This window comes from Strigops habroptila, chromosome 3 (genome assembly GCF_004027225.2).
Source record: "Strigops habroptila isolate Jane chromosome 3, bStrHab1.2.pri, whole genome shotgun sequence".
NCBI classification, from domain to species: Eukaryota; Metazoa; Chordata; class Aves; order Psittaciformes; family Psittacidae; genus Strigops; species Strigops habroptila.
In genome coordinates, this window is record NC_044279.2 from 74,876,165 (window position 1) to 74,900,321 (window position 24,157).

Here is a 24,157-nt window from a genome sequence, read left to right on the forward strand (position 1 = left end):
AGTGGGGTTCCCCACATGATGCTCACACTTTGAGGAACTGATCATTTCACTGTCAAACAATAGTGACACGGCTGGATTCCACACACAAATTACTCCATCTAGAAAGAGATGTCCAATTAAGGGAAAATATGTTTCCAAAAATCATTTTGTTTCCTACAGTTTATAAGATTGCCTTTTTTTTTCTTTTTTAACTGACTTTTCATGTCAGTCAATTTGGAGTTGGTTTATTTTTAACTGAATTAGTAAACTCCTATACCAACCCCATGATGTGGCATGAACAGTTTGCTATTTGTTTTGAGTTTTTTTAAAATTGCTGAATAGCTATCAGATTTTCCACTCCATTTTTTGCCCTAAAGCCTTTCATGCCATTGTACTATAATGGATCAAAGATTTGCTTTTAAGGAAAGATGCAGAGGCTCAGAAGGCCCAAAACTAGGCCCTGTGAGCTTTTAAGTAGTCTTAAGGATGATAGAAGTGCAAAGTTTTAAGATGAGATTAGTGTCATGATCTGGTTTACATCCCGAGAAAGCACATTCAACAGTCCCGGCATCAAATAAATGACCTTAATGAGGATAGAAAGCTAAGAGTTCACAAAGCAGATCCTTCTTCCCTGCACCCTCAAGGAATCAATCATTCCTTGGAGGTGGCGAAGACAACAGGACACATGAAGAGAGAAAGGGGAAGGTGCTTGGAGCAGGTGCATGCTAGGCAGGTCTGGCTGCTTGGAGTGTTTGGGTGCCACATCGTTCTTCTGGGCTTGTCCATCTTCAGCGTCCTCGCATTACCATTCTTCAGCGAGTGTTGGGGTTGGAGGGATGTGAGGGTCCCCATCCTCCCCAGGCCTCTGGCAGGAACTGAAAAGCCTCCTGGATCAGTGTGCTTTGCAGGGGTGCTGGACTGGACTTGTACAACTGTTCTGGCACCAGGTTTCAGTGGAATTTCAACCCTGTCATGTTCCCTTGTCCCTCTTCCCCCAGTGCAGGTACAGGGAATCACAAATGGAGGATAGGCCAGTGGTGTGAGAGGATAGGAAGGAGAAGAGATTCAATTCGCCTTCACCACACTTAATATGGATTTGAGCACTGCGACATGCAACTGGGGTCCTGCCGACCCTCACTGTGGGTGCTCTCCCTTGGCTGTCTGGGGGCCACCTTGTGATTACTGCGATAAGGGAAAAGCACACTGCCAGTAACCTCAAAAATATTTAGGAGTCTGCAAACCAGTGGGAAACCACTACCCTAAAATCCTTGCTGGGCTTGTTTCACCAGAGCTGCTCTGCGTGTGTTGGTGTGCTGGAGAGGAGCTCCAGCGGGCTTGTGTGGGCAGCAGAGGCATGGAGCACCATGTTTTCCCTGCCGGGTGCTCCCCGGAGAGCGTCTCTCATGTCTCTCACACACCTCCGCCACTGCTGGCAGCCAGGATCGCACTGCAGCGCTGCGCAGCCTCCTCCTCCCTCGCCCAGAGACTGTTGCATTGCTCCCCAGACTGTCATTGGGAGGAAAAAAAAAAAAGAAAGAAAAAAAACAGAGGCTTTTTAAAAAAAAAGGGGGGTGGGGTGGGGGAGAAGACGCATAAAACCCCCACAGGAAACAGCGGTAGCAACTGGGCCTGGGACACGTGGTCGCCATTGCTTCTTGTCGGGGGGCGTGAGGCGCTAGGACGCCATCTTGTGGCACCGGGGCAGGCACCTCGTCCTCCCTCCCCTGCCGGTGGCTGCCGCCTCGGTGCGAGGAGGGCGGGAAGGGCCGGGCCCCCGCGCCATCCTCCCCTCAGCGTGTTAACACTGCAAATGGCTGCGCAGAGGGGGAGTTAAAATCGTAGGGAAGGGCTTTCCATCGTTTTAGCGACCGCAGAGAAAGGTGTCATGGCGCCATTGCAGCTGAGTTGGAAGCTGTCCCCATGCTGGCTCTTGGGGCAGCCCCTCTCCTTGCCCTGCTCCCATGGAGCGTGTTTCTCTCCCCAGGAAGCATGGTGTGCAGCTCCCAGCAGCCCAGCTTTCCCAATGGACGAGGGAGGAATTTTCTGACAGAAAATGGTTCAAATTAGCAAATGTTGAGACCACTTTAACCGCTGTGAAGGCCGGTGGTGTGCTTGTAACTAAAAACCTGAGTAATCGCTCCTTTGCTGCATATGCCAGGTAGACGAATTCTCAACTGGGAAATGAGATAGCAGTAAGGTCTATGGCAACTTGCCTTGGCAGTGTTACAGGAAGGTTTCCATGGCCCGGCATGGAAATGCTGGTCTAGGCAAGAGGGAAGGCAAAATAAAAGTCCCTGTGAGCAGCTGTCAGGCAGATACCATCCTCTGTGCTCACCTCAGAGTGCTCAGCCAACATGCAGAGAAACGATGAGGATCCCAAAGCTTAGGAAGAGAAGATAGTGAAAATGAATTCTCAAGCTTTATTCCAAGCATAGTCTTCAAGTGCTGCAGCAGAACTGAAAGAAAGGTCTGGTACCTTCATTTCTGAATGGCTCAGGTTTGACCTTCTTAGTCACTGGACTCAGTGCAATGAATCCAGGCTGAGAGAATAAGAGCACCCGCATCTGAAAGTTTCTCTTCCCTAGAGAATGGTTTCATGCTGTTTGGCTTAACTGCAAATGTGGCAATCCAAGCCATTTTATCTGTGAAGTAGAGGGAAGTCTATTATGACAGTATCAACCAAAACATCATATGCATAACCCAGCACCCCTCACATGACATTCATGTTTGCCCCGGCATCTTTGGTGTACCTTACAAGTGCAGTTATCTTATATGGATTTTTCTTTCTGGTTATTTTCTTCAAAGATAACAATGTAGTTAAGTCCGATTTGGCAACAGAATTGCTTGTGTATAGTCTGAAATAAACATGAGAGAGATAAAGACCTATGGAAAATAAGCTCGTGCATGCAGTTTTCTTCTTCAGATCATCTGATCTCCTTAGAAGTTTGTTTCACATTCTCTGGGAAGGCAGATTGCTGGGTTTGAGGTCCTCTGAGAGGTTAGAGTTCTCCTAGCCCAGTGTTGTAATATGGGCTGCCATATGCCATGGCATCAGGTGTGGTACTCTAGAGAAAGTATCTGTCCTTCTGTTGCCTCTCCTTCCCCATCAGAAATTCACATAAAAACCTTTCCTTAAAACCTGAAACATTGACGGGAACTGCAATATTTACTGCAAAATTCTCCATGGAAGGAGTCTTTGAACTTTCTATTTCTGTTCCTTATGACATAAGTGCAAATGTGCCCTGGATAGGTCCTGGTAAGATCCTCTATAGGAACACTGTGTGCTGCACAGTGATACACAGACATACAAATACCTTCTGTCAGAGCTAGGTATGAACCTCATATATTGGAATATCACATCTCTGTGTTTTTTCCTGTACCTTGAAATTATCACATCACATAGTCATGCAGGTGTTTTGAAAACATAAGGAGCTGTTCCACATCTCCTGCTTTGTCTTCATACAGTGCTCTGTCCTCTTTGGGTTAACTCTAACGACAGTCACCAGAAGTGCCACAGTGGCCATTCTGATCTTAAACTAGAAATTGTTTTTTTTTTTTTCTTTAGAAAGTAGAAGAGATCTTCTCTAACATCTGAGGTCATTTTGTCTGTCCTTCAATACAGCATGGCTAAGGAATTTCCCTCCATAAACTTTGAGTTGAGCTCATAATTAAGCTAATGTTCAGTGTGTCATACCTTCTTTTTTAATCTGTAACTGAAATAAGTTTTGTTACGATCTTCGTCTTCTTTCCCTGGCTGCTCTGTAACCAAGACAAGCTGCCTCTTACCCTGACACCTTGATTCACTCTTTCACATCCTTTGTGTCATGGTGCCTATTCCTACAGATAACAGTGCATTGTCTTTCACGACCACTCAAAGGAGTTGTGTGGAGAACAAGTAGATCCATCTGAGTGTATTTTGTGTCTGACTGGTGGTGTTTCTGTACAGTTTAAGGCTGTGTTGTGTGTATGAGGTCAGGTAATGAGATAACGTCACATTACCTTGTGCAACAGGACATAGCGTTTGGAAGCAAATGAGCCAAAGTCTGTCTTTTGTTGAAGTGAATGCCTTTTCTGGGAGGGGTTATGCCTAGAAGAGAAACAGCAGGAGTCAACAACTGCATTTCAGGCAGGCTGTGCTTCCACCCGGCTTTTCGTGAGGAACATTAGAAGTTGCAGTACAAAACTGTACGTGGTCTTCTGTAACAGTTGTGTCAATGCAAAGGTGAACCTCCAGCAGAAAACAGGCAGATACCTTAGGAAATGATAGTCATGCTCATCTTAGTTTTTCACATTCATGCAGGGTGAAGCACACTGCTTTTGCCTTATTGGGAAATGGTCATGGTGCAACCCTCACTGGCAAGAACAGGCCAGATCAGCAAGGTTGTCTAGGTCTCTGTAGAGCAGGGACTGTTCATCTTTAGTGTCTTGTGCTTTGTCCAAACACGCTGTCAGCCCTCCACCAATTATAATAAGGGTAATACCTCAAACAGATCAAAAGCTCTTCACTGAGAAAAGACTTATTTTTTCTTTCATTTTCAGACAAAGGTTGTGTTGTGGAAGTCTAGGAAAGATATCGTATAAACAATTTATGAAGCCAGTCCCAGTTCTCATTCCAGTGTCTAAGCAGATGTCCAACATCTGCTTGATGTTGCTGTGTGAGCAGCTTTCTCACACCTGGGATATTGGGCAGTAACAGTCATCTGAGTGGGAGAAAGAGTCTGAACCAGGAGTCCCAGCTTAATAGCTGTCTTGGTTTGAAAAGAACTTTAGGATTTACTGGGGGGTTGGGAGGAAGAAAAGTCCCTTGTACTTGGGCCAAACAATATCTCCTCCAGTAATGCAGGTGACAACATCGCAAGGAAATAAAGAGAAGAAAAAAGAACTAGGACTAGTCACTGCTAGTTAAAGGTCTTTTTGTTGTTTCCCCCTGCCCTTTCTCCTTGCTCCATTTCCTATTCCTCAGAGGACTACTTCTTGAGACAGTTGTGCTGTGGAACCAGGTGTGACTCAAACTGCTACTTGGCTAATGTTTGGTACATAATTCAGAAGCTTTCTCTGCAGCCTGGGTGGGCAAATATGTTTCCCATTTGTGTCTCTGTCACAGGCCAAGTCCCAGTTATTCAGGTGTATTTCAGGAAAAAAACAACCAACCAAACAAGTGATGTCATGACAAGTGGTTTAGGCTGTACTGGAGGTTTTCATTAGTGACTCCATAAGAAGTATTTTACAACTCAGGAGTGGAGCAAAGCTTGGTATCATGTGGTCTCAGCCTTCCCCTCTGAGCCCCCCATAATGTTCACCATTTGTTTATGAACTGCATGGTCCCTTCTACCACCAGCTAGCTGAGCGTGATACACACCAACAACATGGCTGCAAGGGAAAAAGTGTCCCTGGTTAGTCTAGGTGACTCTTTAGTCTGGTTATATCATCCTAACAGTAGCTCATGTCTCCTGAATTAGCCTCGCAAAGCTTAGTAAAACACATCAGAAGCCCTTTGAGACTAGCAAATCCCAGATACAGAACCTACTCTTGGAGAAAAAGTGGCTATTCTTTTCCCTGCAGCCCACATCTCTTCCAAACAAAAATGCCCTGCTATTGCTCTGTGTAAACTAGGAACTTAAAATTTTTATTCTTAGCCACATTTATTTTTTCCTTCAGGAGGTGGATGTGCCTTCCAGGAGCTTCTTCTGAGCAAGCAGAAATTGCATTTGTTCTTGTAATTTCCATGTCAGTATGTGGCCTACAGGAACAAGTTTGCAGCCGTGATGCTACAGTACTTTATAGTACTGTGTATGGTACTTAAATACTTTTTTTCTTGTTTCCTGTTTGAGGGTGAGATCATTCCATTCATCCAGGCACTGATGAGATAAACAGAGTGGAAAAGAAGAGTGACAAGCCGGTAGGGAAATGCAAAATAGAATCACAGACTGGTTTGGGTTGGAAGGGACCCTTAAAGATCATCTAGTCCTACTCTCCTGCCATGGACAGGGTCACCTCCTACTAGAGCAGGTTGCTCAAAGCCGCGTCCAACCTGGCCTTGAACACTTCCAAGGGACGAGGCATCCACAACTTCCCTGGGAGAGCTGTTTGTGTGTCTCACTGCCCTCAGTGCAAAGAATTGCTTCCTTGTATCTAACCTAAATCTACCCCCCTTCCGTTTCAAAATACTGCCCCTTGCCACTACAGACCCTGGCAAAAAGTATTCTTCCACATTTCTTATAAGCCCCCTTTATGTATTGAAAGGTTGCATTAAAGTTTCCCCAGAGCCTTCTCTTCTCCAGGCTGAACAATCTCAACTCGCTCATCTTGTCTTCATAAGAGAGGTGCTCCAGTCCTCTGATTATTTTTCTGGCCCTCCTCTGGACCTGTTCTGACAGATCCATGTCTGTGTAGTACTGGGGACCGAGAGCTTGACACAGTCCTTCAGGTGGAGTCTCATGAGAGCTGAGTAGAAGAGCAGGATCACCTCCTTCAACCTGCTGGACATGCTGCTTTTGATGCAGTACAGGACACAATTGGCTTTCTGGGTTGCAAGCCAGCTTTGCTGGCTCACATCCAATTTTTCATCCACTAGTATCCGTCTCTGCAGTGCAGCTCTCAATCAATTCATCACTCAGTCTGTTCTGACATGGGATTGCCCCAACTCGGATACAGGATGTGGTACTTGGCCTTTCTGAAGTTCAGGAGGTTCACGTGGGCCCAGTTCTCAAGTGTGTCAAGGTCCATCTGGATGTCATCCTTTCCCACTAGTGTATCATCAACTGCACCACTCAGCTTGGTGTCATCCACAGACTTGCTGAGGATGCACTCAATCCCTCTATCTATGCCATTAACATTAAATGGCATTAATATTAAATAGTATTGGTCCCAGTGTGGACCCTTGAGGGACACCACTTGTTACATGGTCAGGACACACACAAGGACACCACTCTGTCTCCAGAGTGCATACCTGGTGTCATATTTGCTCTTTTCTCCATTTGCTCCAGTCATGCCACATGGATTTAGCAGTAACATCTTTGAGGATGCAGAGCTAGGCCACAAGAACAGCAACGTCTCCTCTGCGTGAATGCCCTCCAAGGGGGAGAAATGAAAGAGAGTGAATATGAAGCAGGGAATATAAATTGCAGCACGACTTCATCAGGAAACCTAGCGTCCCTCCAAGCCCCAAACCACCAAAGAAGGAGCCAAAGCCCATCTTCACGTGGCAGGAGTTCAGTAACTGTCGGTGACTGGGATGGAGCCCGCCCTTTGAGCAGCAACACAAGAAGTTCATTTTGACTTGCTTCTGCAGATATCTGCTTCCGCTACATCTGCTGCAGGGAACTGCAGTGTGAAGGCTTACCACTTTAAATAGATTGCAGCTATTGCCACAAAAGGCACTAATAAAAGGGGCCCGTACTGCAGCTGATGAATAGATGCAGAGCTGGTTTCCAAGTTTCTACTGCATCATGAGCAGAATAAAAAGAGAGGTCCAAAGCCTGTGGTGAAAATTTTGCTGTATGAATCCAGGTCTTTAGAAGGTCTCAAACCCACTGAAATTAATGAGTGTTGAGAGGCTGTGTACCTTTGGGACTCCAGAACAAAACATTTAGTTCTGTGTACTAACTATAGGCTTTGTGCTGTACATACATATACACAACCACCCACACACTCTCTCATCACAGACTTAATTGTAAGCTGAGCACTCCCACCAGGAGTGAAATTAAATGCTCAAAGAAAGGTTATTCCTTAAATGTATTTCTAAGATGCTCTGCCCTCAAGATACAAGTGATGTATGTTTTCTCTCTCTCTCCCCCCTTTTCCCCACCTGCCCACCCCCCTATGTATTATCTCTTATCTCACCATCACCAGTACTTGAAAGGATGATGTACTCTGCAGCACTTACCCCGTTTTGGTCTATTTCTGACATTGAAAGTCTCTAACACACTTTTTTTCACAGATATAATTAACCCCTTTACTGAGGTGGATGGAGTGTTGTCCATTTCCAGCCTGACTGTAGAAGGAAAGAAAAATTATTGCTTCCATTTCTATCCATTTTTTCCCACTGTATGTTGCCAGAATGATTGGAACTGAAGATTTCCCAGTTATGAGCCACTATGTGTATGAACACAAACATGATGAAGATATGAGAGGAAATGTTTCTCAAGCATCGTACATGAGATCTGTAAATTCCTTCCAGTCAGGCACAGCTGCAAGCTATCCTCAAACCAGAGTGATGAGGAAAGAAAACCTGCTTGCTCCTGTTGCACTAGCTCTCTTCCATAGAGAATTGTGAGTGTGGGTAGATCCAGATGTTACTGTCAATGAGGTGGGAGAGGAAATTGCAACCATAGCTAGCAGGGGAAAAAAACCCAAAACAAACTAACTCTCCAAATACCATAGAGCAGGCTCTCACATAGCCTTTTGTTCCCAAACAGATCCTTCATGCTTTGCAGTATGTCATTTAATGCTAGGCATTGAAATCTTTTCTCCCTCCTCTCTTCATTTTACTTTTCAAAGAGACTCCCCTTGGGGAGGAGTGGTCCCATCAAGACAGTAACAGCCTCAAAGTTGCATGAAGGTTTTAGACAGCCCTGTTCTACTGGAGTAGAATATGAAGGCTGAGCTACTTGCCCAGGACTCCAACACACTGCTAGAGAGTTTGGTTGTTCAAAAAGGATTCAGATATAGCCATGTGCTGAGTGGGAAGGGCTACCAAAGACAGCCAGTATGAAACCCAGCTCTGTTTCGTTTTTTCCCCCCTTTTTTTAAAGCCTACTGTTTCAGAGCCTAGGCACCCCTGTCAAGCAATGATTCATCACCCAAGCCTGGTCTCCTGAAGGCAAGCCTTTTCCAAAATGGACTGCAAGGCACAGCTCATTTTTAAAAGACCACAGGAGTATGAGCTAAGTGACCTATGTGATAACAGGCATGCACCTGAATCTTGTTCACTAACCATACCGTTGCATGGAAGCAGCTGGAACTGCAGTTTTTGGAGGTCAGAGGTAGGTAAAATATGACTGGTTTCTGCCAGATTAGGCAGAGGAAAGTCACTTATGAGGATTATAAATGAATTTAGCCAACACTGGTTGGCTTAGACCCACCCAAGCTGGTGGAAGATCAGGGCATAGCAGAGGCAGAATGTTAGAAATCAAGAAGGGGTTACAGATGGAAATGCAAGCATGTGAAGAATTACATAGGAGGACCTGAGGTTCATACACTTGGATTTAGGGACCTCACTTCTGCCAATAACATGTTTTAGATATTTACATCCTCTATTATCTCAGTCTAGGGCCTTTTTCTTTGGAAGTGAGAAGATTAGCAGTGTCCCAAGTGATACATAGTTCATTAATATCTAGAGCACTTCATCCAAGTTCAGCCTAAAGGTCTTTACACTGCTTTGCTTTGTACACAGCATCTGTAATCTATCTGGGTATTTACACCACACCACTGTTTCAACTGAATGTCTACATACAGGATGTCCTTTGACAACTGCTGAAACTCAACCACATCAAAGCAAGAACTGCTTACTAGCAGATGGCACAACTTCATATGTCTTCCTACACAAGAAGCTCACCAACATCCGCTGCCATGCAGTCGGCAGCCTGGCCTAGTGGGCAGCTGAATGGCCAAAGCATGAAACAATGAATGTGCTGGTGCCTGGCTCTGCTTCAGTGTGCCATCTGTAAAGGCACAGAGAGGTTTCTAACTAAGCTCTAGGGTAAAAACAGTACGGCAAATACCTCGGGCATATTGTAAGAAGGGTGTTGTTTCAGATGGTGCATTTTGTAGACTGAGAGTTTTAAACTGGATGAAACCGAGTTCTTAATTACTGTTGAACAACAGGACAGAGCTTGTCCCAGATGACACACATAGTCAACAAGTTTCTGATCTAAAACAGACAAGGAAGCTACAGCACAGCTGAACTAGAAAAAAACATAGTAGGAAATATGTTAAAGATTATTCTCTAATCATTATTCTTGTTATGAGCTAGCAGTTTGTGACTGTTACAAAGAATTCCATTTTGGGACAGAGAATTTTGACTGGAAAGAAAAAGATTGATGACTTTCTGCACTAAGGGATCATTTCAGCTGTAGAGAGAACATAACAAAAGACATAGGGACAGCAGCTTAAACGTGACATACTGAAATTAGGGGGTTCGCTGGTTAGCAATACGTGCCATTATCAGTGCAAAAGCAAAATGCACAAAAAGTTTTTCTCATGATTCATGGGCCAGCTTTGTGAAAGTGTCACATCCACAGTGCCTAGCACCATGAGAAAACTTCAAGTCCCTCTTGCTTCCCATACAAAAGCACACAGATTACCAGCTGGTGTTAGTAAACTCCCTCCCTCACGTTACAGCAGAATGATTGTCAGAATGATGCTGTTGCTCTTCAGAAGGCATTGATAGCAGTGAATAGCTTCTGAGGGGAGGTGGTTGTGCCTCCATTTCCCACCTGTATTTCATTTTTCACTCTTCCTTACTGACCACACACATCCATCTGCCCTCAGAGAGGGATAACTGCAAGTGTGGCACATGGCTTGCTCTGCCTGCTTTTCCTCCATCTCTGTACAGCTTGTCTGAGCATGTCTGGTGAAGACCCTTTGCTCAGCACAGGCTCTCCCACAGACTCTGCAGGGACACAGTATGGCTAGTTTAGGCAAAACTCTCTTGTGTTTTTTTTTCTCCTTTCTCCCCAACCAGCTCGCAGTTAATCCATGACATACTACATCCCTCTAAGGGCACCAGACTATTCATCCAGCTGAGAAGTGAGTGAGAAAACACAGACCCACTCTGACACCATATCAGCTAACTCTCAGATAGATAACCCAAAAGTTCACCAAGAGCCAAAAGGACCAGCCTGCTGTCATGCAGGCCCTGGGCAGAGCAATCCCAGATCTTAGTGAGGGTATCAGCTCCAGGAATTTTCCACCCCTTTGGTGACAGTATTAATGCTGGAGTTTAGGTTGAAGAAGGAAACAGACATGTTGGGGGAGGACAGAACATAGAAAAACTTGATTGAATAAAAGCATCATTACTTATTCACACTGGGAAGCAACAGGAGATCCACAGGTTAAGCACGGAGACATAGAAACTCAAGTGTTAATAATCCAGAAGGCCCCTTCCACACAAAGCTGTTCTGTCACTGCAACATTTGAACCTGCTTTAAGGGCGATCTAAAATAAGATCAGACACCCAGCAGCTGCATTCATACCAAGCTTTCCTTGGAAAGGGGAAACGGGCGTATTTTTCTTTAAGCTCTACTCCAGACATAAGGCTGCAGCTAAGATATACATGCCAGTATTAGCTTTAAAGCAGCCTTCTTGGATACCAATAACAGCATAGCTACGGCCCTGTATACAGCCCTACAACTTGGGGAAATTCACAAATTCCTAGACAAGGGTATCTGTGTAATCTTAATTTTTAATATCTGAGGTAGTTAACTGGTTTGGGATCATGTCTACTGCTGGATTGCAGGGTAGCCACACCAGCAACAGCATCTTCTCAGCAGCTTTAGGCAAACCCAGTAAACCAGTCCCACAGCCCCATGACATGTATCCAAGCCAGTGCCTTAAATGAGGTAGAACAACCTCATGTCCAAGTTGTCGCCACTGACTTCATGACACTTGCATTAACATGGGCATAGCCGAAGTGACCGTTTGGCCAGCTCAGGGCCGCTGAATTGTTGTTTCTTTCAGCATGAGGTGCTTTTCTTGGGATATGGAGGGAGAGACAGAGACTCCAATACCAACCCCATCCCAAGTATACATAGCCTTGTCCATCCAACTACCAGCTACACTGGTATGGCCTGTGCCAGGACTTGCCTTGCCTTGCCCAGCAGAGCCCCAGATGTTCTGTCTGGCATAGCTTACCATGGGTGGTCTCTGCAGGGCTGCAGGGTAAGGTGAAGGTAGCCTGTTCTGTTTGTGTATTTAGAGGGGATGAAAGCCAAATTGGGAAAGGACTTCGGTACAGTGCAGCCAAGTGACTCTAAAGTACTGCTTTAAAAAGCCGCAAGGTCACCTTTACTGACATTTGGATCAGGATTTTATAGAAGTCACAGGACTGGGAGATGGGCTTGTTATGCCTATGGTCACAGAGGAGGGAGGGATTTATGTGCTGGTCAAGGAGGCTGCATTGTTGTGACTCTCATGTTCATAAATACTCATTTATCAGCCTGTTGGATAACAGAGGATGATTGGGATTTCTGTTTTCACTTACTGTAGTTTCAGGTGGGTTCCTCGACTCTGCCAGCACACCTTCATGAAACTTTACAGCCCCCTACTTACCAGTGCTCTCGAGATGCCATGTCTTTGCACAGTCTGTCTTCTTAATTGGTTAGACCTTAGCAAAACCTGGTTTCAGGGCCATACTTCATTTAAGCACAATGTGAGAACTAACATGTATCATCCTCTGAAATGAAGAACCAGCACATAAGCACACTGGAATCTGAAGGATTTGGACAGAGGGTCTTTGCTAATGATGTGTGTTGTGAAGCTGATACATGTGTAGAGATATCCCTATGTGTGTGAGTGTTCAGCCATAGAAGCAGCACAGACTCTCTTAGACCTGCACAGACTGAACAAGCAGGGATGCAGCCTTTAGCAAACCTGAGAGGACTGAGTCCAGGAAGGAGAAGGACAAGCTCTGGCACCATGCACCTTCTGGAAAAAGTGCTGTGGGCGAGCAAGTCTCCTGCAAAGAAACACCTCTTTGTGATGGTTCTTTGTGGCTCCACCACTGGTTTCTTTTCCTCAGTGGCGTAACATACAGGACAGGTTTTCACAGGTGGTAGAAAACATAGGGATCATGACAAAAATAATCCTCATCTGAAAGCATGTGGTATAGGTGAGCATTTTGAGTCTCCGTCTTAAATTACAGTGTCATATAGACATTACATTCTTTAGACACTGTGCTTCAATACTCAGAAACGAGACCTATCTGTTCAGTGACTATGACGTGGACTGGAAACTTCCCTGCCCTTTCCTCACGTTAGCCCTGCAGGGAGATGCAAACATGAAGAATGCTACAAGCGTCATGCTAAGGTGCTAAATATTTAACATAATTAGTCATTGGAGCCCCATCCCTTCCTCCCGCTAAGGTGACCAAGAGATCACGGGATTAATAATATGGTCCCCAGCATTTACTCCTTGATGCCACTTGCCATTGGCAGGTACTGGAGTGAGGCAGGATCAGCAGGCAGAAGTAAAGACAAAGGCACAGGCAGCACAGCCTGCAGTGTTGTTGCACTGTGGCTGGGGCTGACTTGCACAGCGCCTGGGAAGCGAGGGCCTGCTCCCCACGTCTGAGATCCTGATGAGCTGCCGGCATCTGACACCGAAGCCCGAGAGAACACAGACAGGTCACTGGCTCAGTTCCATAGGGAGCTCTGCCATGCAATGGAAACCGCCGCAGTGGGAGCAGAATAGTATGTCAAGTGCAAAGCAACAAGGATGTTTTTCAACCTAAGGGCGGATGCAGGTGCATAACCCATTTGCTGCCAGAAACAGCATCATTAGCACAAAGGAAATTGCAGGAATGCATGGAAAGCATAGGACAGCCATAAAAGCCTGACCTGGCTGTAGTCATGTACGTGCTGGAGCAAGGAGGCTGGCTGCCGTACAATCCACATCCCATTGTGTGACCAGGAACGTGTATGTGACACCAAATGGTGCTAACGGAGCGGGGCTGGGCACAAGCCCCTGGGACCCATCCTCCTTGTGTAAAGCTATTCCTGGAAAGGAGGCAGGAAAATTTCTGGACTTACGCTGATATGATTTATCTCCACTAAGGGACTTTGTCCCGTACATGAACCAGAAAAGCTACATGTGCTAGTAGCACAGTGGAGAGAGTGACTCCAACAAAAATGCTGAATCAGTACATCATGGAGCTGAAAAACCCTTTCCCCACCATCCCCTTTCCTCTAGGAAACTACCCCTGTCCCTCAAGGAGGGGCTGTTCCTGGAGTTTTAAAGGCTCACTGGGTGGGAATTACATATATTGCTATACTATGTCAGGATCGCAGCCAAGGGCATACACAAAAGGTGCAGACATGTGGATTTCACCACAGCAACCCCAACCCACTGAGCCTGCTGGAGGTAGCTCCACAGTTACTGGTATCCGAATTTGCTGGTTCACCTCAGTTTGCCCATCTTCACTGGGCCATAGCCACAACCAGAAAACCCACACCAGGCCCCACATCTGACCAGCACAGATTTAAGGATGGTCCTTTGTGCACTGACACAGTGGGGTAAGGCTGGCAGAGTGAAGGGTTAGTGCTCCCAACGGGCTGATGTTTATTCCAGGCACCTAATAACCAGTAGCTAGACAAAACATATATGCAAACCCTCTCTTCTCCACCACATTGCCCTGCATAAAAATATCTGGACACGATATTTTTATCTGAGTGGACTCCAGTCCCACTCAGACTGACAGAGGCAGCTGCTGTAGCAGAACTTTTAATCCTAAAGCAGAGCGTGTTGTCACTGGCAGGAAATCTTATTGTGTTGGACAGGCAATCCTAGACCTTAATTAAAATGGTTGCCCTGCCCGCAAAGGCAGACAGACTAGACTGGAGTCAGATGAAGCAAGTTGCTTTAGCCAGTGACCACCTGGCTGTAACTTCATCTAGGTGACAGCATAGGCTTTTGTGACCCTCTCTGAAAGGTTGAAACCCCAAGCAAGCTCCCAGAGGTAAAGTGAGGATTTGTAAAGAGCAAGAAATCAGAGATGCTCTGTTCCGGGAAGGAATTCATTCCTTCTCCTTTCAGAGACTGAAATTTTGTGGCCTTTGCCCTGATCCAACACATAGCAGATCACGCTGGTTCAGAATTGATTTTTAGGGGAGCTGGTGGCTCCTCCTCTGTCTCCACTGCACACAGGGTAGCAAGGAGTGCTTTGAACCAGACTCTGCTAGTAGTTCCCGGTACTGAGCACCTTATGTTTCTTTCTCGTGCTTGCCCTCGCACTGTCTCTGTAAGATAAGGTGCATTACTTTCTCCCTACCAGAGAAGAGCAGCCATGTTGACTCCACACATTTCCCCCTAGCCACGATCCAGCTGCTTGCCTCTGTAGCATCCTGCTGCTGTGCCAAGATGCAGCCCTGCCATGAATGCTCTCAACCCTGTGCAAATATACTGAAAGACAGCACACTTCTCATCCGCCTTGCTTTCTGCATGGAGACAACTTGAGTACATATTCTAGAAGAGGCTGCAGCACCCTACTGCTGACGCCCTGAGACGGATGATGTGGGTGGAGGAAGAGAAGGGAATAAGAACCCCAGTGCTCGCCATGGGGTATAACTGCCTCTCCAACTAGGTCCAGCCAGAGAAACTGTGTGATTCACAGTCAGCTACAGTCTGCTGTGAACCTGTGTGTCAGGTCAAGACTTTGCGCTCAAACACCCTTTTCAGGCTCCAACCATTTCTGACTAACCGTTGGGCAGCCTTAGGCACAATGTGGCCCTTAGCCTCTCCCACCTCAGTAAAATTAAGTTACTTGAACTTCATTGTGGAACCAAGATGGGGAGAGGGCCACAGGCAGACACATAGGTGTTGCCTTGGCATTCTGTCCCTTAAGCTCCCCCATAGGGCACGGATATACATTTGTAAACACACCTCAGCAAAAATGCACAATGGTACAGACACCAAAGCTTGGGTCTTAAGAGCATATGCTGCCATTGCAGCCTTCCTCCTTCGCTAATCGGCCCTGCTTTCCATTGTTTGGAGGGAGGAATGCACTGTGCTGCTGCTGGGACCCGAGGCCACTTGCACGTGCTGCCTCCCCATAAATGAGCAAAGAGCCTTCCCTCACCACTTTCCCCCCAGCACAGCAGTAGCCCTGGCCTTTAGTCAGCTTTGAGGCACCGAGTCTGTGCTGCTGCTTTGCGTTGTGAAGTCCAGTAACCAGGTCATGACTCCATGGTGACATCTGAGTGCCCCAAGTCCCCTGGCTAAGACAGATGCCAAGTGCCACTCAAGTCATGGACTGACACTGCAGCTGGATACGTACACAACACACCTTTACGCTTTCTCCCTCTCTCCCACTTCTCACCGGGGTGCCTGTAAAGCCAGGAGCAAACACACAACACTGCTGCAGGAATTTTTATTTTCTGAGAAACACATACTTGACTTCCCAGTGCAACAGAACTTCAGATGCTTAGCAGCGGCTACCAGAAACCTACAGATGGCAGGGAGTACTGCTCTTCCGAGTTTTGCTAATGTGAGTTTAACAACTAATACAAGTTTCTGAGCTAGCAGACACTGGAGAATGACTGGCTGGTTCACCCCCACAAAGCAAGGTAATACTGTGCTGGAAGCTCTCCACAGTAACCTGCTAACAGTCTCACCTGTGGGAGGAATGGGACGCTGGGCCCCTGCTTCCCATCCTGACATCCCTTTCATACCATCTGAGTCATCCCTTCACACTCTCATTCACCACACTTTTCAACATTCCCCTTGTTCCTCCACATCCTTTCATCTCTGGCCATGCCATTCGCCTCTCAGACTGGGTTTTGAGGAGGGAGAAAGAAAAAAGGGTTAGGGTAGGCAGAAGCTCACAGATAATCCCTTACATTATTTTTCCTAAGGAAGCAGATTTTTTCTCTTGTGTACATGAAGCCAGGAAAGAACGGTTTATCATGGATATCATTCTCAGTGCCTCTACACTGCCTGGAGTGACTTTTGGCCTCTCATCAAAGCTTTCCCACAGATCTTGGATGGCCAATTGTGATATGTCCGAAACAGTGCTGGGGAAGCTACTCTAAGATGCATGGACACGCCTCCATCGTGGTGTTCCTCTGTGCGTATGTGTTAACCCTGGAAACCAAACTCCTTGTACTTGGCAGCCATATCATTCCGGAACAGCTCCAGGGCCTTCTTCATTGCAGCCTGGGAATCAGCCCCAAAGTCTGCAGCATGTTTTTCGCCAAGGACCTTGATAATGACTTCAGAAATGAACTGTGAGGAAGGAAAGAGAGAGAGAGAAAAGCTGAAGGGACACTCAGGGTCTATTTTCAGAAAAGCCAGACTAAGAAATAGGTTGCAGAGCCTGGAAATACCTCCAAGCTAATTCAGTAGCCCTTCCCACAGTCTCTGGAGAGACAGTGAGGTCTAGCATGCAAGCAGCCTGGGCTGGGCAGAAGAACTGGGCTCTATTCCTAGCTCTGACACTGATCTGCTACATGACCTTGAGTAGACCATGGACCTTCCCACTCTTTGTCTGCCTAATCAATTCAGGCTGAAAATTCATGCCCTGTGTTTGTACACTTGGTTTTGTGGGTCTTGATCTCCAGTGGATCCTCCAGGGCTTACCCTAAAATTGTATGTCCCTGGTATCCAGTCACTGACAGTTCTTACATAATGTAGTTTCTACATGCAGAGCTGCATAGGCTGGTTTATTATTGTCAAGGCTTGGCCAGACCGTGTGTGGTGTTTGGCATGGGAAATCTAAACTTGGATAGTCACATACCATTCACATACCATGAGCCCTTTCCATGTCTCGTCCTGCCTGTACACGGAGACATTGGACTTGAGGGAGGGGTCACTGAAGTCCAACTAGCCATCAGTAAATAAAGGGCAACTCTCACATAGCTATCTTGCACACATTCACTAAACATCAGACAACAAGATTCCCTGCCCTTTGCCATACCTCCAGATATTTGACAGGGATTTTGTGCTTGGTCGCATGGGTTTGAGCCAGGGGCTTCAACTCTGCCTCATGATTACCCTTCTGCTTCAGGATTTTGCCCAGTTGGGTAAGGACAGTAGCTCCATGCTTCTTCAGATCTTCAGAGCCCTTCATCTGATCAGGAGTCTTCAGGCCTTTGAACTTTTCAAAGCGATCCAGGGTCTCAGGGTGGTCCTTAAAGAGTCTGTGAACAAAAGTAGAGGGACTTGTGAGACTTGAGAGACCTTGAGAGAGCTGACATCCAGACCAGAGCAGAGGTCCAGCTGCTCCAGGTTGTTTCAGACAAAGGTGTGATAACCCTCTTCCCTCCCCAAAGAAAGCTCTTACCTAGTCCCTGCTAGTAGAGGTTACTTTAACCTGATAACTGTGACACTTTAGATCCTTTCAAAATTACCACCATTCATAATCACTCCTTTTAGCATGTGTATAAGCCAGGGAAGCATCTGACCCTACTCTGAATTTGGTTTAAGCGTTTTTCATCCTTCCCCTGGTAGGTTGTTCCATAACCTCATGACACTCTGTGCAGAAATTTCCTTTCTATTTTGAACAGACTGCTTTTTATCATTTGCTAATGATATCTTAGGGAGCAGAAGCTCCTGACATACCTCCCTTTGAGTATTTTTCTACTTTAATCCCATCCTCTTACATGTCCTAAACATTATCACCACTGTCTTTTTCCATTCTCTCTGGCTGTGACAGAGACACTGCACTAAACATGTCCAACTAGAGCGACAGAGCATTTTTCTATATATATAGCTCTGCTAACTCTTTGGCACCAGTCCCCTAGGTTATGTCAGCTGTATTAAGATAGAGAGAAGAGCCAAGGTTGGTTGTGGTACTGAGAGGTGAGTTCTTGCATTCGTCTGAAGGAGAAACAAAACCACCTGTCTTCATTGATTTACTGTCGCTGAGCAGCCAATCTCTAGACCCCTGGCTCTCACCAGAACACTCTTCCCAGCCCATCTCTGCAGGAAAAGAGACTTCTAGAGGCTTCTTGTACACACACACACAAAAAAAAAAAAAGGGGAGCAGTCCCCAGCTTCATCTCCCTCACCTGAGCTCATCTGGAGCTCAGGTATTCTTGAACATCAGCTGGATGGGACAGCTTCCTGTGTTCCCACCCTATGACTGCAGACATAGGGAAGTTTGGTTCCTTTCCCATTTTCCCAGCCCCCAGCTCATCCCAGTTGCAAGCAGTGTAGTTTGTCCATCGGGAACTGCAGCACCTCAGAGAGTCCTTGGGAGTAAGTGTGTAATAAGAGCGCAGGGCCTTCAGGCATGTTGGTACCATGCCATGCAGTGTTATACATAGGCACTCTGATCCAAAAGTGGAAATTAAATGAAGAAGGTGGAAGATTGGCTAAAAGACAAGTTAATGTTGTTCCTGATGCTTCCTCCCTGTTGCATTTCCTAGGAGACAGGATGCAGACACCACTGGCAACCAAAATAGTAGGAAATTTCACTCTTCCCTGCCAGAGTTGAGGTGAAAAGGGGATACTGCATGTCCTGATTATTAGGAGCAGTCTAATAATTTGGTGCTAGGAGACATCAGCTCCCTTGCACAAGTTTATTTTCAGGTATTACACCTTCTGATGGGCATAATACAACCAGTTGAAGCACCAGAAAAAGCAGTGTATGTCCTTACAGCCAGAGCCCTACAGCTTACATCTGTGAAGTGGCTCACCCAAGTTACCTGCAGCAGTGTCTGGAGCTCCAGCCCAGGACCTCAGCCATGAAACCAACTTCCCTCTCACAGTACAGTGATTGCACGCTTGCTCTGCGCTTGAGAGGGTGCTGGGACTTGCATCCCATCTAGAACTGGACATTCTTCTTAAGTACGTTGCCATGAGGGCAAGACTCTCCACTGTATGATGCGAGTATAGGTAAAATTACACTAATAAATACCTCAAGGTATTTCTTTATGGAAACACAAGGTGTTCTGTGGCAAAAAGATTGTGTAGAGGAGTGACCAGTCTTTGCTGGTGTTTCATTTCAAAGGATTTCTGTACTCTACCAGGTGCTGAGCACACCACCATCAGCCTTTCCTTTTCTCCTGTATCTTTCCATAACACAGGTTGTGTCCCACCCAGAGAGGTTAAAAAACCTTGCACTTTGGAATGGGATGCAGTTATTTCTAAAAATCTCCCTCTACCATGCCTGGCTATGGCTGAATTGTGTCTGCCAAAGATGATATACTTCCAAGACTCATGAAAATTCTTCCAAGGAGTATTCTTTTGTTTCCTTTAGGAAACATCTAGTTGAATCGTCATTTTCTAAGCATATTCCCAGAATGTGACATCTACCTAAGAAGCTTTTAACAATTCACGTGCAGACACATTCCTAAACTAAGAGCTACTGGGCCTCCCCTGTCTCTCTCCTCCCTCACAAACTCCTTGAAGGAACAAGAAATGATCTGGGTTGGTTTGGTTGGGGAGCACAAAGTCACAGGGAAAGAGGGTGTCATCTATTTATTTAATGCCAAGCTCTTTCCTGCAATACCTGTAAGAAAAATGATACTACCTTTTCAGCTAGAAACTGTGTGGCACTTCCAGAGCCAAAGTAGCCACCTCACAGAGATGAACTGGTGGGAAGGGCTCAGGTTCCTACTACCTCTCCAGCATGCCTGCTCTGGACCGCATGAGGGGAGAGCCATCACACTGCCACCCGGCTGCCCCAGACTCTCCATCCCTTCAAGCTAAACTGGGCCATGATAAAGGAAGTAAATAAAACAGCTCACTGCTTTGGCTCATCTTTGAAAAAGCTTTTCAAAGCTTTTCAGTGGATTCACCTGGTGGTGTGGGCTCCATTAGTCGTGCTTAGGCTAGGAAACCTCCCAAGTGGGTGCTATATCCCCACTGCTCTCCTCAGCACCTGTACCCTTCCAGCACATCATACTGTGCACAGGCTGAGGGGGAGATCTGGAGAGAGTATCCTTTAAGTCTCCATTCCTGCTGGTCTTTAAGGACAGGCTCCAATGCCCACTCAGTGGTGTTTCTCACTGCAGCCCTGAGATCCCTTCCAGATCGCATTTCTGTGACTCACTGTTGGCACCTTGAGTGTTCCCCTCACAGGGAGCCAGGACTGCAGGGACAACATGGGTGCAGGGGTCCTCATGAGCACTCCTGCTCTGACACCAGAATCATGGAGGAGGGAAGCAGGGGAAGGATGTGCCTTGTTTGACACCCAGACCTCAAATTCATCCTCAGGAAGTGGGCAAGTGTTACCACCCAGATTTCTGGCCAAAAAGCAGGATGGGCAGGGCTCTGCCAGGTGAGACTAAGGTGGGGAGAGGGAAACATTCATGTTCTTCACAGTTAATTTTACTGAAATCATAGATGCTGAGAAAATCGACAGAGGTGATTTTCCTTTCCTTCCCTGCCTCCCCATATCCTTGCTGCAGGGCATCTGAAGGCCCAGGACACACAATTTGCTCCAGCATTTCTTGCCATGGTGGTTGGGCAATGACGATCCAAAGCAGAGCTTTGCCAGCAGAGGCAGAGGGAGTTAACAAAGTTTTGAAAGCAGCACTGGTCTGCTCCTGCACCCACAGACGGAGAGACAGAAGCACAGCCACTTAGTACAGTGAGTAATTTTTAGCCAAAAACCATAGCAATGGAAAAAAACACCACCCTACAACAAAGAAAACAAAGCTGGTTGAAACAAACACTGCCAAACATAAGCCTCCATACTGAACATACCCCTTTCTTGGTCTCTCATCAGAAGCTCTCAGCTCTACTCTTAGGACCGAAGCTTCTTGCCTACCTCATTAAGATCTCATGCCCATGGCCAGCAACATCGGACTCCACCTTTCCCCAGATGGCTAGCACCTGCTGCCATTCCTGGTCACTGAGCCCCATGGTTCACTGAAGGCAGGTCCCGAGTGCTCCCCGCAGCCGTTTGCCTTTCCCCACAGCGTGTCTGGAGAGCTCACCCGTGGGATTTATAGCCCCTGCTCACAGACCTACACCTGTCAGTCGTCAGCTGGACGTCTTGCTCTCTTTCAGGCTTGTCTAACCTAATCAGCCTCCCTATTTTTTTCTAGGAAACTATTTTGGGTCAGGTGCTATTGTGGGTGCCACTGATGGCATAATTTCTGCTTTTCGTATTGGACTGGCACATGTCCCACTCTAGACAGAAAGGGCACTGCCGAAACACAGTGCCAGGAGCCTGTCCCAGGTTCACAAGGACCCAGAGACAGTGTCAAGCTGTATGGCAGGAGATTCCTGTAGAGCACTGTCATCTGCAAGGCCACCCTACCCCCTCTCCACTAGCCTGCCAAGGGCAAGCAGGAGAAAAGGCCAGGACAGCTGGTAGCATCAGCTCTGTTGCTCCAAGGCCTTTCCTTTTCCCATGCTCATCTCACTCTCCTTTTCCCCTGGGGTAACACATACCATTTACTTACAGAGAAGAGCACAGAGTTAGAAGAGACATGTCCTTAAGAGCTAACCATATTCAAAGCGGCCCTGTCATCTCCCCAGCCTCTGCAGGAGGGAGGAAGTGCATAAAAGCTATATGGGAGCCAGTTACCCACACATGCCAGCTGGGGTCCTTCTGCCTGTTTCTTTGGGGAACACCCCAAAGGATTAGCCGATGGCTAAGCCTGGACATTGGAACCAACAGACATATTGCTGAGCCAGGAGGGTTTGTGGAAGGCCAAAGACACAAGGCCACAGCAGGGCTTCACTCAACACACGCTCAGCCAGCAGTTAAGGTCTCTGGCTACCTCTGTCAACTCAAATATCACTGCTGGGAAGAAAAGCCACCGGCCTGGCAAACAATGTGGGTATGCTTCAGAACATGTCCCAGCCTTTCTCCTCTAGCCCCATCAGAACTGATAATGGCCTGGCACATCAGCAGGGTGATTAGTCCCTTCCAGGGGATGACTGCAGTCAGAGCACAGCCCGATAACAAAGCCCAGCTAGTGCTGCTGTCCTAAAGCACGTACCTACCTCTGGATGTGTCCAAAGGGCACATGCTGCAGGCTTTGGCAGGTGGGAAATGTCAACTGAGCGCTGAAGACACTTGGTCTTGGGGCCCAGGAGAAGAACATGCGACCCCACTGTCCCTAACAGTGCTGCAGGACCTGAGGTGCATCACTACCTCTGCACCCATCCACTCTTCAATGTTGGAACAGTCTCCCTGCCCCAGCCCTGCAAGGGGAAAGAAGTGCCATATACAAAGGGAAACGGGCAGCGAGGAGGATGGAGGCACACAGCCACCATCCCCTCAGAAACACACAAGTTTAAAGGGAATAGTCTGAGTAAGAAGTGTGGCATTAGCCAAATGGAGGTGTCAGCTGGTATCCAAGCCTAGAGGTAAGGAACTTCGGCCATTACATGTTGCAAGACTCTGTCAGAGCCAACCTGCAAACCTCCCCTTCTCTTTTCTCTACGCAGTAGTTTGCTTAAATCCAAAAAGCCACATCCTAAACATTTCAATGCCAAGATTTCATTCTGATTTACCTGCGCAAACTCAAGGTCACACCAATTACCCAAACTAAGCTAAACAGATGGAAGAGAGCTCATTCCTCATGTTGTTCTCCTCAGCACAGGGCTGAGATGGGAGAGATCACATACCTGCAGCCTCCCTCTTCAAGTACTTACAGCAGTAGACAAGCATTAGCACCATCCCAGGCTCGGCCTTGGGTAGGATCCTGAATACTGACCTTACTGTTTTACACGCGTTTCAGACTTGACAGAAATGTGCTCCTGGTACACAAGAGGCTGCTGCTTATGCACCGAGCTCTGTCATATTCCCCAAGCTGAAACTACTCAGTTGCCATAATAACTTCATTTGAAGTTGGGTGAGCCTCTGCTCCCTGTAGATTTAACCAGGGTTGGTGAAGCCAACGGTCCTGGTATGGGCATTAGTGTTAAACTGCCAGAAGGTTTAAAAAGAGTATGGGATTCCATATTGCTTTTTTTTTTTCTTGAAGTGAAGTAATAATAAAATGAAATCATAAGCTCTTCTCCCTACAGCTTAAGTAAATAGTCTACAGAAATACTAAAACCTTTATGGCACACCAAACTGAGCCTCAACCCTGCAGCGGCGAAAAGGACGTAACATTTTAGTATCTACAGGCCTCTCCTCTCTCCCTCGGGGCAAAATCTATCACTTGCACAATCCTCTCAACAAATGCAAACTGCAGAGAGCCAAGAGATCAGATGCCCCCTTTAAAAAGTGCTGGGTGATTGAATAACCTGTTTCAAACAACCCTGGCCACACCAGTGCCATGCTGGCTCCCATGTGTCTGCACCCACTGCGGAGGCACTCTCGCTAAACGAGCATAAAAGGTACCGTTCATATTTTTGGCCACGTTTTGGGGTGTATCGCAGCGTGATGCGGGCGCTGTCTTTGCCTGGTTGCAAAGCCCCCGGGTGGGCCGGGACCAGCCGGCGCAGGTACCAGCCTAGGGCTCCCCCTGCCCGGGCAGGAGGCGCCGGAGCAGCCCGGCTCCATCGGCCAGGGCTTGCTACCATCTAGTGGCCACGGGCGACAAAGCCACGGGGA

At 46.9% G+C, this 24,157-nt stretch overlaps 1 protein-coding gene across 1 annotated transcript; it reads right to left on the minus strand.

Annotated features, from left to right (window-relative positions):
• Positions 1-16,049: 16,049 nt before the first annotated feature.
• MB (myoglobin) lies at positions 16,050-17,904 on the minus strand. Its single transcript, XM_030478025.1, has 2 exons — positions 17,609-17,904; positions 16,050-16,917 (listed from the first exon to the last, which is right to left on the minus strand). The coding sequence occupies exons 1-2, from the start codon at positions 17,759-17,761 to the stop codon at positions 16,771-16,773; spliced, it is 300 nt and encodes a 99-aa protein (XP_030333885.1). The 5' UTR covers positions 17,762-17,904; the 3' UTR covers positions 16,050-16,770.
• Between the last annotated feature and the right edge of the window lie 6,253 nt (positions 17,905-24,157).